The sequence below is a fragment of the Myotis brandtii genome, unplaced genomic scaffold (assembly GCF_000412655.1).
Source record: "Myotis brandtii unplaced genomic scaffold, ASM41265v1 scaffold112, whole genome shotgun sequence".
NCBI classification, from domain to species: Eukaryota; Metazoa; Chordata; class Mammalia; order Chiroptera; family Vespertilionidae; genus Myotis; species Myotis brandtii.
Window position 1 is genome coordinate 1,506,773 of NW_005353838.1, and position 20,101 is coordinate 1,526,873.

Here is a 20,101-nt window from a genome sequence, read left to right on the forward strand (position 1 = left end):
TAATACATCATCTGTATATTGCATTGTGTGCTCATCACCCCAAGTTTACTTTCTTTCCATCATCATATATTCGACTTCCTTTACCTTCTTCTACCTCCCCCCACCTTATTCCCCTCTGGTAACACCATCCTGTTGTCTGTATCAATGAGTTTTTTTGTTTGTTTATTCTTTTGTTCATTTGTGGCTCTCAGTTTTATATCCCATATATGAGTGCAATCATATAAATTTTGTCCTTATCAGTCTGACCTATTTTACTCAGCATGATATTCTCAAGATCCATCCATGTTGTTGCAAGTGGCAGTATTTCATCTTTCCTTATGACTGAGTAGTATTCCATTGTGTATATGCACCACATCCTCACAGTGTGGTTTTGTACAGCAACAGTGGAATGGATCAAAAATTTTGAGTCCAAGACCTTTCTCTTTGCCTCCTGTAGGCAGCTACAAGGCCAGCAGACCTGGGGAGTGGCCTCCTCATCACCACCTGGCTGGCCCAGGCCAGGACTCACTGTGCCAAACTCACTGCTCAGAGACCCCACAGGGAAATGGAAAATGTGAATAACTTTGAGTGATGGTTTCACGATTTAACCTAAAATATATAGAGTAGGAGAAAATGCCAGGAACTGCTTGGGGGACAGAAGAGCAGATCTGCCCCTAATGCATGATACATTAGGGTGATTTTTAATGAATTTTATATTTTCAAAGCATTTCCATGTTGCTACAGTGTCCAAAACACAGACAAACCAACTCTTTGAATGTCATATACATTGAGTTAGTAATTTCTTCTCTTTTATATACTTTCTCCATCCCGGTGGCTGTATGAGTAGGACTATGCCATTTTCTTAGCCCCATTCTCAATGTGTAATTATCTATTATTTTATGATTTATTGTGTTCTCCTTGTTTCAGAGAACATGGTATATACTTGACTTATAAAGAGGGATGGAAATTCTTTACAAAAGGCTTTAGATCCAGATGGACCTGAGCCATGTCCTATCCTTGCTACTTAGTAACTTTGAGTTTTGGAAAATTCTCGTAACTTTTCTACTTCTCAGACTTTTATCATCTCAGATTACCTGGATGATAATACCTACAGTATATAATAACCCAAGTAAGCATTTATTATTTCCTATGTGCAAGGTACTATGTAAAACTCTTTATTTTTGTGAGATCTGGTTAATCTCCCTGCAGGTCTGCCTCCTCCAGGATAAAGTGCCCAAGACAGAACCTAGTGTAAAGCAGGTTTACAAAATTAGTTTCTTTCTGGCCAGTATTGGAGGAGCTTGCATGTTGCTGGAAGGTGAGAGAATTCGGGAAGGCAGAGGGACTCAGAGATATAGTAAAAAGTATCCTATATAATAAAGTGCTAATATGCTAATTAGAACTGACTGTGGAATGACCTTCCGGAACGACCTTCTGGAATGACCTTCCGGAATGACCAGTGGGCAGGGCCGTGGGGCCGCAGGGCCACGAGGCAGCCAGGCCATGAGGCAGCCGGGGCTACGAGGGCCAAGCCCCTTGCACGAATTACGTGCATCGGGCCTCTAGTTAAATAATACAAATGGAAGTATAATTTTTTTTTAATTGGAAGAGCATAGCCAAGGGAGCTCCTCACTGGCTGGATTAAGTGGGAACAATCTGAAAAGAAATGGACTCACTATGAAGCTACATGTGAGTGACTTTTCAACCCATTGAATCTGATTGGGCTTTATCCATTTTAATCTGATTTCACCTCAATATAAATAAATGTGGTTTGGGGGGCAGGGAGTGGGGGTATGAGCCACCAAGTCCCTCAAGATTCCCCTCTTGATGAGAGCTCCATTTTGGTGTTTCTTCAGACAAGCCAACTTCCTTAGCAGGGCCAGCCACCTGGAAACTTGTTCTATTCAGAAGTCAGCTTGGTGAAATGATGCAACATGTGTATTTTTGTTTTTAGAGATAAGGCCAGTCAGTGCTCCTTAGAATACCATATTTATTGAAGATCCCTCTGTTGTTTTTCTTTTCTTCTCTTTTCAAGTAGAGCAGAATGGAATATAATGGTGATTAATTAATACTCCTGAGCACTCTGCTTGGCCAATAGTAGATGGACAGTAGATGTTTATTGAATGTATGACTAAAGCCTTTAGAAGACAGATTATCAAATAGCCTCATTGTATACCTGGAATGCAGATTTAAACAATAGAACACTTTGATGGAAGCATGACACCACCTCCCATGCCCTAGGGCAGAACAGATCAATAGAAAATGAGAGCACTGGTCCTAGTTTTGCATTTTCTGTCCTTTATAGTGAAGTTCATCCCCATGCCTGTCATTTGTATTAAGGCTTAACTCTGTTTCAAGTTTGATCTCCACAGTGACCAAAAAAATATAACTACAAATTTTGCTTTGATTTCTAATTCAAAACTTAAGTTGCTAAGGACAAAAAAAAGGAGCCACTTAGAGCCATAAAAATTCAGCTTATTAGTTTCCCTTTGATTTGTCCCTAGATATTTGAAATAAATAATATCTAGAAAGAATCTGTGTATAGATGTCCATGAAGCAGAAAAGATACCTTTAAAAATTTACTTTATAATAAAATTTTATATTTTGACCAAAATATATTTACATAAAGTGACTATGAAGAGTTGAAGAGTCTTATATTCAGAAATTCCTGAACTCAATTCCAGGCTTAGCCACTTACTATATGAGTTTTTTCTTTGGAATGTTACTTTCCTCTTCAGTAAAATGGAAATACCACTACCTATCAGTAGGTTGTTATAAGAGTTAGTGAGATAATACATATAAAATGATTAACACATAATTGACATTCATTAACAGACAGTTATCATTATTATAATGCACTCTAAGTCTGATTGTACTAGGGAAATATCCAACAAGAGACTTATGCTGTAAAAATATGCATCATCTACAGGCATTTAATGGTTCTAATTTATTTGACCATTTCAAAGAAATTGAAGTCATTTTTTTTCAATTATTGATTTCTTTAACTGGCCAATTCTTTAAACTGAACAATTAATTTAAAAATATTTAATAGTAATATGATTAAATTTTCAAATGCCCAAACTAGCAATGTTAACGTACTAATGATTACATAATTTCTGACTAAATTATGTTCATTTACATAACAAGACTTATTACAATTAGAAATGGCATTTCTGTTACTTGGATTGATTAGAACCATGGACATTTAAATTGCGTTTTATTTATAGGTAGGTGGACATTTCTTCTTTGGGACATGAAGAATAACTTCAAAGATGTTTCCATCACTGAGTAGTTTGTATGTATAAATCTGTGAGATTTGAGGGAGCTGGAACTAAAATATGCCTTTTTACTGTATAGGGATTTCTGACTTGGACAGGTGTAGGTATGTGTACAGTGGATGCCTGTGTTAGTTTCCTATTGCTGCTGTAATAAATTAATAGCTACAAACAGTAATAGCTACAACAGCACAAACCTATTATATTATAGTTCTGGAGGTCCAAAGTCCAAAATTAGTTTCACTGGGCCAAAATCAAGGTGTTGGCTGGCTAAGGTCCTTCCAGGAGTTGGGGGGTTGGGAGGTCTGGGATCTGTTGTCCTGTCTTTTTCAGCTTTTTTCAGCTTAGACATTGCTTCTTAACCTGTGGATCACGACCCCTTTGCCAGTCGAATGACCCTTTCACAGGGGTCGCCTAAGACCATCCTACATATCAGATATTTACATTACGATTCATAACAGTAGCAACATTACAGTTATGAAGTAGCAACGAAAATAATTTTATGGTTGGGTCACAACATGAGGAACTGTATTTAAAGGGCCAGAAGGTTGAGAACCACTGTTCTAGAAGGACTTTTCCTTGAAAGCCAGCAAGGTAGAACCTGCATCTCTCTCTCTCTCTCTCTCTCTCTCTCTCTCTCTCTCTCTCCCTTTGCCCTTCCCCCCTCTCCTCCTTTCTGACTCTGGCTCTCCTGTCTCTCTCATTCACTTATGAGGACCCTTGGGACTACATTGAACCCACCTGGATAACCCAAGACACCTCCACATCTCAATATCCTTAACTTAATCACATTTGTCATGTACACTGACATGTTTACAGATACTGGGGATAAGAATGTAAACATTGGAAAACCAATATTTTGTCTACCACATGCTGAATCTTGACTTCTTCCTCTTAAAGACAACCAGATGTGCAGGATCACCTCTAGTATCCAGTTAACTAGGAGAATCCTGGTTAAGGAAGGGTCACTAAGGAAGCAAGACTAATCTTTTTTATTACCCTCAGAGGTCTGTTTTGATTAATGTATAAAGTATGGTGATCAGATGAAGAGATGGATTTTTGGGAAGGTGACAAGTATACACTCAATAACACAATGCATATGGGGACAATAGGACCATAGGGAAGCTAGCTTAATAAGTGGAATATGATTCGCTGTGTTCATGTGTTGGATGGATGCCACAATATAGTTTTTATGCTGTCATGGCATACATACTTCCATTCATTTTACTCTTTGCCCTTCCTCTCCATGTTTTTTTTTAAAGAACTGTAAATCAATGCACAAGATTGCACTATACAACTTGCTCTTTCATTTTATTCTCCATCCATTTCTTGGTTTTATAGTATTCAAATGAGGATAAAATATATAAAACTCAAATTGATTACAAATTTGAATTGGCAGCAGCATTTTTAATGTTTAAAAGGAATGAATTTTATTATTAGCTAAGGGATGCAAATATTAAAGAATTATAGGATATGTATTCATGCTTATGGCTCTGAGCCTAAGATATGTCCTTTGGAATGATATCCTGTGCACAAATCTGAGCTAGGTTATAGCTCATAGATTTAGATTTGATGGAAACTTAGTTCATCACTCTCCCAATTTAGTTCTAAATCAATTTCCCAAGTACGAAGCAGTTGGCTTCTCCATAATGCATCCAGAATATCATAGTGAAGCTATCGATGTTACACGGAAAGTGAGCTTACATTCTTGAAGCCAATATTCTTGAAGTGTCTATATTCACCTCAGCTTTGTGAGCTTCCATTTGACACACCGGCTCACTCTGCTTTGCTCTTAGTTCTGATTAAATAAAGCCTTCTTGAATTAATTTTAGAAATTTTCAAAACAAAAGCAATTATAAAATTCTTGTTTTTCTGCACAGGAGTTCAAATTACTATTCAACTTTAGAATTTCTTGAGACATAATCACACTAGAGAGCTATCTGGGACTATTTTATATGTTTTATTGTATATGCAATATAAATCAATTCACAACAGAAAAGAGCATCCCTATGTTGCTTGAATTTTCCTTCATTTATTTATGGGGAAAGGTGATTGTTTGGGTTTGTTGGCTTTTTGGACACTTGAGAAGTAGCATAGAATTGTTGTAAAGTCACAGAACTTGAAGCCAGACAGCCTGGCTTCCCTGTCAAGCTCTGAAGCTCACCAGCCACCTGACCTTGAGAAAGTTTTATAACCTTTCTGTGTCTCTGTTTCCTTATTGGTAAAATGGAGATAAAAAATAAAAGCTGTCTCCAGCTTATAGGATGGTTGAGAGCATTCAATGGTTGCTCTCTGACCAATAGAAAACACTTGATACATAGTTGCTGTCTTTTTTTAACGTGAATCATTCTTTTGAGTCATTTATCCATTTTCAATGTTAGCAGTTTTTTTCTGACCCGTTGTCAGTTCTTTATTGAAAATTAACACTTTAGCCTATTTATCATAATTGTCCCTCCTCAGTTTTCCTTTTGTCTTATAAATATTGAGATTTTTTTACTTTAAATTATTTTTGTGTTTAGAAAGTCCAACTGAAATCATTTGATGAATTACTTACATTTCTCTAAAGATTATTTTATCATTTAAAAATACATTGAGTCCCTCCCATACTCCACTGTAATATGCAATATGGTGAGAGTTCAATGTTTTCCTCAAAAACATTGCCCCATTTTCCCAAAATGATTTGTTGGTAATGCTGCTGCTTCATCTCCTTTCTGCATCTTTCTTTCTTTCACATATTCACACGTCCAACTCCTTCATGTTTCAGTGCAGATGTTCCCCTTTCAGGGAGCCTTCCCTGCCACCTGCTCATTCACACACCCAGGTGGTTATGTCCTCTCTGTAGGCTCCCAATTCACGTGGTGTAAACCCATTAATTCTTGGGTAATAACTGCCTCTCTGTCTTTCCAACTAGACTGAAATCTCTGGAGCATAGTGGCCATGTTTTATGCTTATTCTAGATAATCAATATTTATTTAATGACAAAAAATAAATTAACCCTATTGATTATACAATTCAAATCATTTACTTTTGAAATTTTCTAGGACAAAGATGAAGGGAGATATGTTAGCGTCACCCACAACAACTATATTCCTATTAAAGTTCTCCTTTTCTTTTGGTTACTAATGGTCTTTATGTGTTTCTGTACTGGGCTAGTCAACATGCAGTGGTGTACAGTGTTACAGCTTCATAGTGGGATGGTATTTTCTATCTACTGAATAGCCCTCTTTGTCTTTAATACTACTTTGCATGAAAGGAATATAGTCATAATGACTTTTACTCACATATTTTTGCCCAATATTTTCTCTTTAAATTGTTTGGTTTATTTCGGTTTATTTCTTGCTGGTGGCATTTAGTTGGATTTATTTGTCTTTGACTTTTAGTGTGAAGTTTGACCTGTGTTTATTTTCATGACTATTATATTTGATTTTATTTCTACCTTCTCTTTTAGGTATTTTATTTTGAGGCCTTTTGTTTTATTTTTTGGCTACCTTTTGCTACATAGACTGTGTTTGACTTCTGTTTATTTTCATAAAAGTTTTATTTGTCTAGTTCACAAAACTAAAATTCCAGTAACCAATTTTCTAATAAATTTTAGTTTTCAGTGTTATAAAGAAGATACATGACCCTGGCCAGTGTGGCTCAGTTGGTTGAGTATCATCCCGTGCACCCAAAGGTTACCAGTTCAATTCAAGGTACATACCCAGGTTGTGAGTTCCATTCCTGGTAGGGATGCGATAGGGGTGCAGGAGGCAGCCAATCAATGTTTCTCTCTCAAATCAATGTTTCCCTCTCCCTTTCTCTCTCTCTAAAAAATCAATAAAAACATATTTTAAAAAGAAGATATATGGATGTCTGAATTTTGTTTATCACAGAACTTTTTCATGTGTCAGCATAATTTAGAATTTTTCTTGTTCCTTGAACATGAAAAGTTTTACCATAACCTTCTCAGTTAAGAATCCATGATCAGATCACCCTATTGAGGTTACTTACAGTAGAACCCCCTTTTTTATGTCCATAATAGGGTTTATTCCATTATACAAAGAATTAATAGTTTCTATGGATTAGGAATTTTCTTATTGTCAAGTAAAAGAAAACATTTACTATTTAGGGTGCAATGGATTCTAGGCCCAGCTTTGCCATTAGCTCTGGAGACTTGGGAGAATTCACCAAACTTCTTTGGATTTTCATTTATTCATCTGCAAAATAAATTACCTCTAAATTTCAGAGACGAGTAATTTATAGTACAATCATTTTGTAATACTACTATTTATAATGCTTTCTAACAGAAATGGTCATCTTAAATTTTATTTTTCCCTTCCCTTTTTCACTTTAGCCTTATAGCATGTTCCTCCACTGTCTGATTTGCATAATTACAGGTTCATCGTTCCCTATTTTTCCAGACATTTTATCACAGTAGCATCTTTATTTGTTCTTCTACATCTCCTTTCTCTGAAGATAGCCTGAACTCATTTCACACTGTTCTCCAATCTCAGTTGCATTCAAGCCTTCTGAAATAGTGCATTATGAGGTCAGGTAACAATGTTCCTATCTCTTCCCCACACATCCCTCAGAATGGGGCTGTCTTAACAATCTTAAAAATGACATCGTGTGTCAGCAGCATCAAGTAGAAGCAGATAGGTGCACTGCATCACAGTACACTGGGCAGGAAGCATCACCCTGGTTTTCAGATGAAGAATCAATAAGACATCCACTTAAGAGGTTAGGGAACAATATGGACACAAATTGTTAGCTCAAGAAAAGTTTTCTACTCTGAGTAGGCAAAGTTACTAATGTGGAAAAAGAAAGAGATAGAAAAAAGAGAAGGGGAGAGAGAGAGAGAGAGAGAGAGAGAGAGAGAGAGAGAGAGAGAGAGAAAGAGATGAAAATGGGTGTCTTTACGGTGATCAGAATAAAAGGCCACAAGGCCATGGAATCCAAATCTCTTAATACTTAGGCTACTGAATTTCTGACAATTAACCTTGGACATTTCTCAGTATAATAAAAAAAGGTAAGAATTTGGTATTTTAAAAGTAAATACTAACTGTACATTTTAGCAATTACAAACTTCTTTTATTAAGGTTAATAAAAGAATGACATCTTTTTATGAATAATATACAAAATAAAATTTATTTATATTTTAACATGGAAAACTTTAGGGAGTCCTGTTCAATAAAATCTATAGAGTGATTACTCACAACAAAGTAAAAAGAGTACAGTTGAATACAAACTAAACTCATATGTGCAGACAGATAATATGCAGGGGGAAATGAAGATATATTTCTTCAGCATGTGAAAAACTTTCAGTGGTTTGTGGGAGTCTCTTTTATCAGAATCAATTCAAAGAGTATATTTTTGTATGGAAATGAGGTTTTGGGTGATAGGTGAACTTCAAAAATGACTGACACTTGTGAACATATCAGTTTGTACAATCACAAGGTTCATATAACTCCTTATTCCTTTATATTTTTTGTTTCTTTTAGAAAGCATGGTAAATAAAATATATTTACAATTTTAATTAAAATACAGAAAATATGTATTTTAATAAGAAGTCCCTATGGAAAATCAAATAATCAAGAAGTCAAAACAGAAGTGATTTTTATTTTTTCTGGGTCACATTCATTCTCAACTGCTCAAAGAAACTAATAGAAAATGCAAACAATTAAATAAGATGGTTTAATGTGGAAACTGTAGGAGGAGGTAGAGAAAACAGCTTGGCTATCTGTTACCTTGTGTTCTTTCATCACAATCCTATATAATAAAGAGGTAATATACAAATTGACCCTCACGCCCTTGCACAAGATGGCTGCCCCCATGTGGTCAAAAGATGGCCACCACAAGATGGCCAGCAGGGGAGGGCAGTTAGGGGTGACCAGGCCAGCAGGGGAGGGCAGTTAGGGGTGACCAGGCCGGCAGGGGAGGGCAGTTGGGAGGGACCAGGCCGGCAGGGGAGGGCAGTTGGGGGCAATCAAGTCGGCTGGGGAGCAGTAGGCGTCAATCAGGCTGGCAGGGGAGTGGTTAGGGGGTGATCAGGCTAGGTTAGGTGAGCGGTTGGGAGCCAGCAGTCCCGGATTGTGAGAGGGATGTCCCAGATTAGAGAGGGTGCAGGCTGGGCTGAGAGACACCCCCTCCTCCCAGTGCACAAATTTCGTGCACCGGGCCTCTAAGTGATTAAATAAAACCAATCCAAATAACAAAGGACACCAAAGAGCTCTGCTCCACGAGACCCAGAAACTGTCATTCTTAAAGTGAAAGGCAGGGCATGAATGAGTGATGAAAAGACATAAATATACATATACATTTCATACACTAATTGGTCCCACACAAAGATCTGATTGAAATAATTTTAGAATTACAATATTCTTTAAGGGTAAATAGTAAACTGTCAAGCAGAGTGATAACAAAAACACCAGATTATATACGAACAACTAGTTTTGAGACCAGCTCTGGCACACACAACTAAATAACCATGGAGAATCATGTGCAGGGTCCTTGTGTTTCTTTTAGACACTGAGACATATTTCCTTATGCGTAAAAGGAGCTGGTTAGACCAGGTTAGACTGTGTGACCTCTAAGACCTGTCTGTTTCCAATAACTATGAGTCTTCTGCTCTTTTCCCAAGTACGTGATTTCTACTACCCTCTATTTCTGTCAGGCAGATGGCTTCAGTGGGCAAATCATCTCTCTGAAATGGGTGGCTAACAAGCTTTTTCCAATAGTACTATTATTTCTTTCTTATATGCCATCTCTATGAATAAAAGAAAAAACAGTCCATAATTCTCAAAGCATTCACATATTTTAGCTAAATCTATCTTCCTGAGGGTTGAGGAGTGGGGAGAGAAGGAAAGAACAATTTTTAGACTTGCTAAACAGTACGGTCAACTGTCAAATCTGCCACTTGTTAGTTGTGTGATCATAGCCATGTATTTTTTTTTATTTTGAGTCTCTGTGTTCTTACCTATGAATTTTAGAAAATAATAGCACCCACTTTATGAGGTTGTTAGAGAAGTAAATGATATAATGCTCTTAAACATTTAGCATAAATCCAACACATAGTACTTCAGAAATGTTTATAATTAACATTATGTATGTCTTAATAAATATTTCTCATCAGAATAGTTGCAGGAGGAGGAGTGGGAACAGCATTTTCTTTTCTTGTTTGTATAAGCATATGCTTCTATACAGGCATCTTGTAGCTTTGCTTGACACTTGAAGAAAAGAGGTGACAGTGAAACATCGAAAATACTGTGAAATGTCGCAGTCTGTTTTATGACCAGATATTTTAAATGCCTTCACTGTTCAGAAGGTGATGCTATTTTCTTTGCAAACCCTGACACGTATCTGAACATTCTGCATTTCCTTTCAGTGACTGTTGGCCCTGATAAGCCTGCACGTGAATTTGCAGAAGACAGCGCTGCCTGGACTGAAGGTGTGTCAGACCTCCAGGAGGTGGTGCCATTGAAGGAACGGATGGCGAGGTACCAAGCAGCTGTTTCCAAGGGTGACCGCCACAGCTTCTCCGCCAATGTAAGCTGCTCCTGCTGGTTTTGTATTAGGCAATGTGCTTGTTGTCTGCTCTTCACACACCCTCCTTCTATTGCAATATAAGAATACTATTGGACAAAGGGATAAAGTAGAAAAAGCACAGAAATCGTGCGCATCAAATTCAGAGGATCCAAATTGAAGCGTCAGCTCTCTACTTGTTAACTGTGTGATTTGGGCTACTCTCCTAACTCCTCTCAGAGCTTCAGTTTCCGTAACTGAAAAAATGGGAATAACCATCTACCACAGAGGGCCTTAGGGAGGAGTCAAAGAGATAATTTATGTATAAGCCATAAGGCACTGTATAAATGTGTTCTTATTGCCATCATTATCATTTAACCTATAGCTATTCTCCTCAGGAAAGTTGGGAATTAATTTCAAATTTTAATAATGTAGGCCTGCATGCCTCCCTCTTTGGTCTCATGTATAGTTCATTTAAAATCACTGGCAGTATAATTTCTTTTGCATTTCTCATTTCTCTGTATGTACTAAATCCATTAGGTATAGGTTAATCAACATAGAAATGAGGGAATTAGCAATGTAGGCACTCTGCTAAACCAATTATGATTATAGGAAACAGCAGGATTCAGTAAGACCACCAATTTTTAGAGGCAAATATAACTTTGAATATAAAATTATATTCAAAAGAATTTGTGTTCCATATTCTGTGGCCTTCGATCCACAGGATTTGATGAGTCATTTTATGAGTAGCAGCTTTATAGCTTAATGGAGTATAAAAACATTATTTTATAATTATAATCACCAAATTAGTAAAATTATTCATTTAACCAAAAGAGAAAGAGAGTGAGAATAGCCCAAAAGGGTAGTATTCTAAAATAGCTATTCTTAACATTCTGTTTTGCAAATTATTTAGAGACAAGGCTGACTGCCAAACTCATTAACAATGTTGCAATTCTAGATGACATTTAAGTTTTTACATAGTCATTAAAAATCCATTTTAGATGCAGAATAGATTTTGAATGAATGTAAAGAAATGACATAAGTCCCTAGATCACTTCCAAAACAAATAGTATCACTCTAGCACTTCCCAAAAGTCTTCTTAGATAGCACCCCCTGCTGGATCATTAAGGAACTTCACTACAAATTAGCATTCTAAATTGGAGAAATGATTCTTGGGGAAACAAGCTGATTTTGAAAATACTTAATTAAAGACTGGCTATTTAGTAAACCATCTTTTATCATATACCATAAAACCATAAAAAACTTCTGTAGGGCATAATATGTATTTATGATGTGCAAAAAAGAGAATATTTAAATTGGGCACATAGGAAACTAAATTATCACAATTTAATACAAAAAATTTAATGTAATTCTATTCTGGAGATAATTTACATATAAGAAATTAAATAATCCTTCCTTTTCCTGCCAATTTACAAAAAAAGAAAACAAAACTGAGGGAAAGTGATTTATGGAGATCATGTAATTTGTGGCAAAGGCATGCTAAATCTCTAGTTTCTTGACTTCAGTACTCTTTCAACTGCATTCAACTGCCTCCTCTCATACATGAAAGCAGTTTTGGCCCAACAACTGTCCTATTATTTGGTTTAACCCTAAGTAAATATTTTGAGAGGAAATAAAGAACACATTACTGGTATCTCAGAGAAATCCTGGTAAATATCTAAAGAAACGGAAAAAAAAGCATACAACAACAAAAAAATCTGCCTTATTGGTCAGCTGCATCAAATGTGTGTTCAGTTTTTTTAAAATAATGGGAACTGCTTGTGACTATATTTCTGTCTACACAAATAATCCAAATATTAAATGTGCAAAATCTGGAAGTCACTGATTCAGTCCCAAACTGTACCCATTATATTTCAATCACGTTGCAATAGCTGACAATGATGGGTTGCTCATTGTCCTAGCCTCAGCCAGATGGCATTTGGTTGAATCTAAATGAAAGTCATGCTCTTGAAAAGGCATCAGGCTGCAGCAGCCTCCAGAAGAGAAGGGGGAAGTAACATTTTTCAAGAAACAAATTAAAGTGCCAGATTCTGTGCTCTGTAATTTTATTTCCTTTATCCTTTTTAAGACACACAAGAAATCTTTGAGAAATGTACTGTTATTCCCAGTTTATGAGAAATAAAACTGAGGTTCAGGAACTCTGGTCCAAGGTTTTAAGTGTCAGAACTGGGATTAGAATCACTCCACAAATTATGGTATTTCTAATTTGCTCTAGAACCCAAAGACAGTTCTGGTAAAGGAAATTGGTGATTATGTAATATATTTACCTAGATTTAGGTGTAGGGTATTTAAATTATTATTAAACTAACAGTGTTAGGTAGGTTCCGTGTTAGGTATTTAAATTAACATATTAAGATAACTTTACTATTGGCATATCCATTAGAGGCTAAGTCTTATTTCCTACTCCAAGAATAAGAAAACTAGAATAAGGATAAACATAAAAAGGTTCAAAACAAAACAATCTAAGTTATGTGCTCATTTACAAGAACATGGATTAGTTGGGATGTTTAGTACATGGTGCTAAACAAGGCAAAATCATGGGAGGGGATCTCAGTCTGAGCCAGCTTAGGCTACTGACTGCCCCTTGAGAGTAAATCCTCCATCTACATATGTAAACCTTCATTTACAATCTGAGCTGAACAAGGAAAGCTTATCACCACCCCTAAACTACAGCTTAAAGGACTTGCCCCACTTGGGTGGGTAACAGCAGCTGTAGTGCAGCAGGACCAGGATGTTAGGGATCGCGATGGTATTAGTAAAAATAATCAACTGTCTGCATTTTGCATGTACAATTTGCTCTATTCCAAAGCACAGTGCTAAAGGAAAGGAATGGGCATATCTGTTTTTTATATCTGTTTTTTAATCTATTTGGTAGAAGACAGGCAACCTGTTCGGTATAGGAATTGACATTTTTGAGAAAATGCACATACTGGGAAAGTATCCATTTACTAGCATAATTGCTGGGGTTTACCAGATTAACTTACATATGATTTGGACATTGTTTATACTTGTTGGCAAGAGTAAGGTTTTTCTTAACAATAATTACTTTAATTTCTATAATTTAATATTTATATACTGGGTATGGCAAAAGTAGATTTACAGTTATAGTACAAATAAATAATACAATAATTAATACATAACAATATAAGCATAAACTCTGTGTTTACTGTACTCACAACTGTAAACCTACTTTTGCCCCACCCTGTATCTTCTTTAGATGCTCAATTGAGAAAGGCCACTTATATAAATTAAATGGTAGGGGTTAAAAAAAGAAAAAAAAGACAGTAGCCTTAATTCACCCTTCCCCTTCATTATCTCTAATTTCAAAAGGGACACCATACTTTCTCAGACTTTACCATGTATCAGATGGCAGTAACTGACCAGCACTTATATTTGACTTTGTTGCAGAATCTGATAGAATATCTGTCTAGTACATACAAGTGTACAATCATCCCTTTTTTTCCATAGAGTGCATATTCTTAACTATTCAAGAGTCCATGTACCTGGGGAAAGGTTGTGAACTTCATAAAGCGACCACTTGAATATTTGCTAGAATTCAGATAATCTTGAGTATCCATTTAGTCTCCAATATTTTGGAATATGGGAAACCCCAAGACGGTAGTTGTGTTTTTGGTATCTGTTTGAGAGAGAGAATATGCACTGGGGTAATGATCCCAGGTCCACAGGAGTCCACGGTCCATGGCATGCAAACCTCAGCTCAGCGGCATCCAGGGCATCCAGTTACTCCCATGTCTCAAGGCTTCCAAGGTTATGTCAGGGCTGAGCCAGACCTCAGGAGACCTGCTGTGGTTTGAAGTGTTGCTGAGTCTGCTCCCAGTTCTAAGGAGACCTGGAGGAGGGGGGTTGGCAGGAGGTCTGTTTGCTTGAGAGTTGTCTTTCCCATCTGGGCTTGAGTGCCTGCTGGGCTGGGGAGTGTGCTTGAGTTATGTAGCACTTCCCACTGGGGCATAGAATCTGACAGGACTCCTCAGTGTTTTTCAAGTTGTTCCAAATATTGCCTGTTGAAATAGATTCTCTCATCTGTACAATGCCAGTGACAAGCTAGAATCCTTATCATCTTAGCCCCCACCCCACCCCACCCCACCCCCACCTGTCCTCACACACCAACACTAGGAGCTGAGTCCTGGGGTGGCGTTAGCTGCTGTTTTTCTGCCTGTTAGAATCCTTTCATCTTAGCCCCCACCCCACCCCACCCCCACCTGTCCTCACACACCAACACTAGGAGCTGAGTCCTGGGGTGGCGTTAGCTGCTGTTTTTCTGCCTGTCCTTTAAGGCTAACAAGGATTCAGACAGACAGCTGTGATTAAGACAGACCCCAGGTGAGTTCCAACTCCAGCTCCAACACTCACACCCGAGCTGTGAGAATTTACAAGCTGCCTTACTTTTCCAAACCTCAATTTCCTGACTTAAAAATCAAGGTAATAAGTATCCATATTTCAAAGAAAATGGAGAAGCATCGAATGACAAGATATTTGTAAGTACATAGCAACTCACAGTGTACTGTGTATTCAGTAGTTGTTATTGCTGACATTAATATTTTTGCCTCAGATATACTCCGAGGTTATTTTGTTCATCCTTAATGATTTAAATCCATTTTGGAGTGAGTCAAATGTTTTTAATATTCTAAATGTGTTGCCTATAACATGTTGGATTTTAATGACAATATTATTGGGTTAAAATTGAATCTAGTGTTTTAATTTCTACTTGTCTATGTATTATTAGAGAAATACATCCTAATAGTTCTAATCTCCAGGCATCAAGATCTGAAAGGAGAATTAACTTACTATTTTTAATATTCTTCTAACTTATATCAAAAAGCAGATAAATGAGAAAATAACATGGAGAGATTATTTTTACTAAGGGCTTCTGTAAGAGTATACTGAAATAATTACATATATTAATGTCCTTTTTAATATATCACCCACCCATAATTGTCAACTATTTTTTTAAATAGCTTGAGAATCCTATCCTGAGAAAAATATAAAGCTGAATTTTCCTTTTTTTTTTTTTAATGGTCCTAGATGATGGAGGAAGCAGACATGTGCACAGTGCCTGGTGGTTTGGCCAGAGTGAAGAAACAATTTGAGAAGGACAAAATTGCTTCTTCCTATAATACCTTTTCTCAGCACCAGTACCAGCATCAGACCAGATCTGAGCAGGTAATACTGCTATAGTTTATGGATAAGTCAAGTAAGGTTGAAATGCTCTCATTTCACTGCCCCTACTAACCCCCCACCTTTAGTGGTACATTTCTTTTCATTCCTCATTAACAAAAATGATAAAATGTAAACGTTTTAGAAAACCATTTTTAAAGCATATCAATGTACCACTTTACTGTCTTGGAGAATTTTGCCACATTTCTTGGGAACCATGCTGGAATATTTTTCCTCTCAGCATATAATGTTTCAAGCATAAATGAAAATTAAATAGCTTAGGTTAGTCAGCAGGTAAATAGAAACATTGAGTACAGTTTTTATATTGAGCCTCTTCTTCTAGGTTATAATTCCTAGTAAACTATCTGCTTGTTGTTGGCACAAATTAAATCTGAAGCATTATTTAGCTGTTTTATTGCGGTGAGTTTTCTGTTTTCTTTAAAAATCATCAAAAATTGGCCAGTGGAACCCAGATGTTATGTAAAACTATATAATGATACCTTATATAAAAGAATTTCCCCATTTCATTCTTTCATTATCATATATCACTAAATATAATCATGGGGTATAATGATATTTGAATGTAAGAATCTAAGTAATAAAACTCATTAGACTGAGCTTGGTACTTTGAAAATAAGGAATTGCATTGTAAACAGCTGCACTTAGGCCCGTGTTTTCCATGAGGAAGAAAGTAACCGGGGTATTTCTGAAATTTTGTAGTAGGAGATAAAAGGGGTTTTTGTTTTTTTAATCTCTACAATATTTAGAATTGCCTAAGTTTTAAAAATAAAGCAATCGGTATGTTTGGTGGGGGAGAGTATATCAGATAGAATAATTAAAAATCTGATATGTGAAGGAGTATTTGTTTTCTTTTTCTGGCATTGTCTAAAAACTAAAAAACATGCAATCTAGACAGCTTAATACATTTATGTTAGATTTCTTTTAATTTTACCAAAGGAAACATAATGTAAATAAGAAATTAAGAAAGGATATAGTTGTAATCTAATATATAGCTCTTGCAACATATAAGTGAGTCAATTGTGTGTGTTTACTTGAAATTGGTCAACAAGACAAAATACAGCTATATCATTAATAATTTAAGTAACAACTCCTACATAGAAATGTAGGCAATGCATTTGCAGAGCCTCTGTTTTGCAGGAAGCACTACAGTAGACTGTAAGGGCTATGGGATTTGTGGATCCGAGTTCACAGGCCACCTCTGTCAGCAGCTAAGTGGCAGGCACAGGGTACCTTCATGGGTGTATGGCTGGGCATTTGCACAGAGCCCCATTCCTAGAAGTGCCCTGCATTTAGCTTAATGCTCTACTTCCATCTTCTTGAAGTTCTGAATAGTTCCTTAACAAGGGACCCCATACTTTCATTTTGCACCGGGTCTGGCAATTCTGTGGCCAATACCACATAAACCAAATTCATAACCCACTTAAGCCTCCGTTTCTGATAAGTAAGATGTGAAACCTGTTGAGTGATTTGTTTATTCATGAGGTTATTATAGAGTTCTAATATAATAACAAAAGGACTATTTCTGTGAAAGTATTTCATTATCCATGAAACTTGGACTCAGTGAGGACTCTAATATTACAAGACAGAAAACCCAACCCAGAGTGGCTGAAACCCAAAGCAACTGATAGATTCACCAAAAGGCAGTCTTATGTAAGGGAGGTTGTTGTAAACTCCAGTGGTATACCAGAGCAGCTGGCTTTTGCCAACTCTTTGATTAGTTAATTTTTAGGAATCTTGTTAACCAGATGATGTCATGTTAACAGCTTGAAATTAGCCATAGTGAGAATGTTTATATCAGGAAAAATGCCAAATGCAACAAATCAAGGATTTCTTTCTTTCCTTCTTTTTTTTAGAACCCATTTTTAAGTATGTAAGAATCTTCATTGATATAAGGGCTCAAAACATGTGCCTAGCATGGTGGCTAAGCACAGAAACTGAAGTCAGATCACTTGGGTCCAAATTCCTGCTCCATCACTATTAGATGTGTGACATTAGGGGTGTTCCTAATTTCTCTGTGTCTCAATTTCCTCAATTATAAAGTCAAAGTCAAGGTTATAATAGTACCTCCGCAATAGGTTTGTTAAGAGGATGATTAGTTATATTTGTAAAGTGCTTAAAATTGTGCCTGGCCCATTTTAAGCACCGCACAAGTGTTTGTTTAAAAAAGTTAAGTATTATCTTCATTGTATTTCTTTTTTCTACCTCTCAGCCTCGCTTCCTCTGAACTGCCCCCATTCTCACCCAGGTTGCCCCCAGATAGTTGTAAAAATAATTTTTGCAGAGAAAGGGTAAGAATCCTTTTCCAGAAGTCCCAGGAAAAGGCCTTACCCATCTAACTGGCTCTAAATGAAACACACAAGCCCTGTTAGCACTAATTGCTATAGCCAGAGATGCTGGTTGACTTAGGCCTCTGTACCTGTTTACCTAAATGTTCAGCATATACAGCTATCAATAAGGAATAAATGAATAGTAGGTAAAAACAAAGGCAACCAACAAACTATATATACTTTCACAATAAGCTCCTTGCAAATGTAGTTTATGATGAAAAGACGTAGATGCTATTCTATGAATATGAAATACTGTGTGTGGGAGTAGGGAAAAACCAACCAAGCACTAGAAGTCAAATCTGCATGACTCTGGGCCTGTAGTGACCTCTCAGTTTCATTATCTACGTTTAGACATGCTAATAATACCCAATAATTCCATGAGGAATGACTAAACCTATTCATAATGCAATGCAATATAAATAAAATATAAAGAGGACATATGTAAAAACAAACTATTAAAGACAATTTATTGAACTGTATGCTAAAGTCTGTAGGAAAAGAAAGAAAAAAGTTACCTGCACTTTAGAAAATGAATAACTTTAATTTATAATGCTTATTGGAAATTTGAAATACATGTTCAATTTAGTAATAGAGTGGAAAATGTAGAAAAATTCTGTCTTAGATATTAACTTAAACTTTTAAAGCTATCAAATGCATTCTAAAAATTACTTTCTTTATCAGCAGAGATTGAGGACAAGATGCTTGCTGGTCAGCACAGACAGTTATTTCTGTCTTACCTAAGCTGTTGTTGGTTCTAAGGGTATTTCCAGACTTTTTTCTTGTTAAATGTCCTTGAGATTTATCTCTCTACTAAGTCTGCCCTTAGTCAAAAATTTATATATTTTTATTTTGTCAACATAAAATTAATATTAATTTGGAAATCAAGTTTCATTAGAGTTAAGAGAAAGAACATTTCTTTTGGGTTTCTGACGATATTTAATGTCACCATTAGTAATAATTTCATAAAGTATAATAATTAAGTCCAATCTGCTTCTTTTCTTCCTAATGTATTGAAGTCAGATGTTTCAGGATAATTAGCTGATGATTTGGTAACAGTTTGTGTGGGAAATTAGCAACGGGGCTAAACAAGTTTTTTGTTGTTGTTTTAAAAAAATATATTTTCATTGATTTCAGAGAGGAAGGGAGAGAGAGATAGAAACATCAGTGATGAGAAAGAATCATTGATTGCCTGCCTCCTGCACACCCCCCACTGGGGATCAAGTCTGCAACTTGGACATGTGCCCTTGACCATTAATGGAACCGTGACCTTTTGGTTCCATAGGTTTGCTCTCAACCACTAAGACACGCCCTCCAGGCACTAAACAAGTTTTGAAAATTAAACTATCTTTGAGGTGAAAGATCCCTTTTGTTTGCTGATTGATCAGACTCTTTTATAACTATTGAAAAGGGGTTCTGAAATAGAAAAAATAATGTGGTACAAGATAAAGGAACACTCATTTATGCCAAACATTTCAAACTTGGGATAATATCCACCATTTTTAACAACACCCATTTAGATTCTGCTTTTCAAAACAGTCATTCCTGATTCCAATATCTATGAATGAAACCCAACCCTGCTAAGGGGTTATAAATCACTCAGTTGGTCTCCAGTTGGTATTTAGGCTAGAAATATCTCAGCAGCATTGTTTCTGGCCTTGCCTTAGGATGGAGTTCTTAGCATTCCATGCCAGCGAAAATATTTGTTACCCTTAATGCTAGAATGGAAAGGACCACTTAAGAGGGATGTTTTTAATCCATGTATTAAAAAGGCTCAATTTGGAAGAGCATTCTGAATAATCCATC

At 36.4% G+C, this 20,101-nt stretch overlaps 1 protein-coding gene across 2 annotated transcripts in view; it reads left to right on the forward strand.

Annotated features, from left to right (window-relative positions):
* XIRP2 (xin actin binding repeat containing 2) overlaps positions 1-20,101 on the forward strand; it is a 102,516-nt gene that overhangs the window by 43,956 nt on the left and 38,459 nt on the right. The window contains exons 2-3 of one of the 2 annotated variants that reach the window (XM_014545398.1): positions 10,618-10,778; positions 15,819-15,956. In XM_014545398.1, coding sequence (XP_014400884.1) covers positions 10,618-10,778; positions 15,819-15,956 — 299 coding nt within the window. Of the gene's footprint in view, positions 1-10,617; positions 10,779-15,818; positions 15,957-20,101 lie in introns of those variants that run through there. The other variant, XM_014545403.1, reaches the window with a different exon arrangement.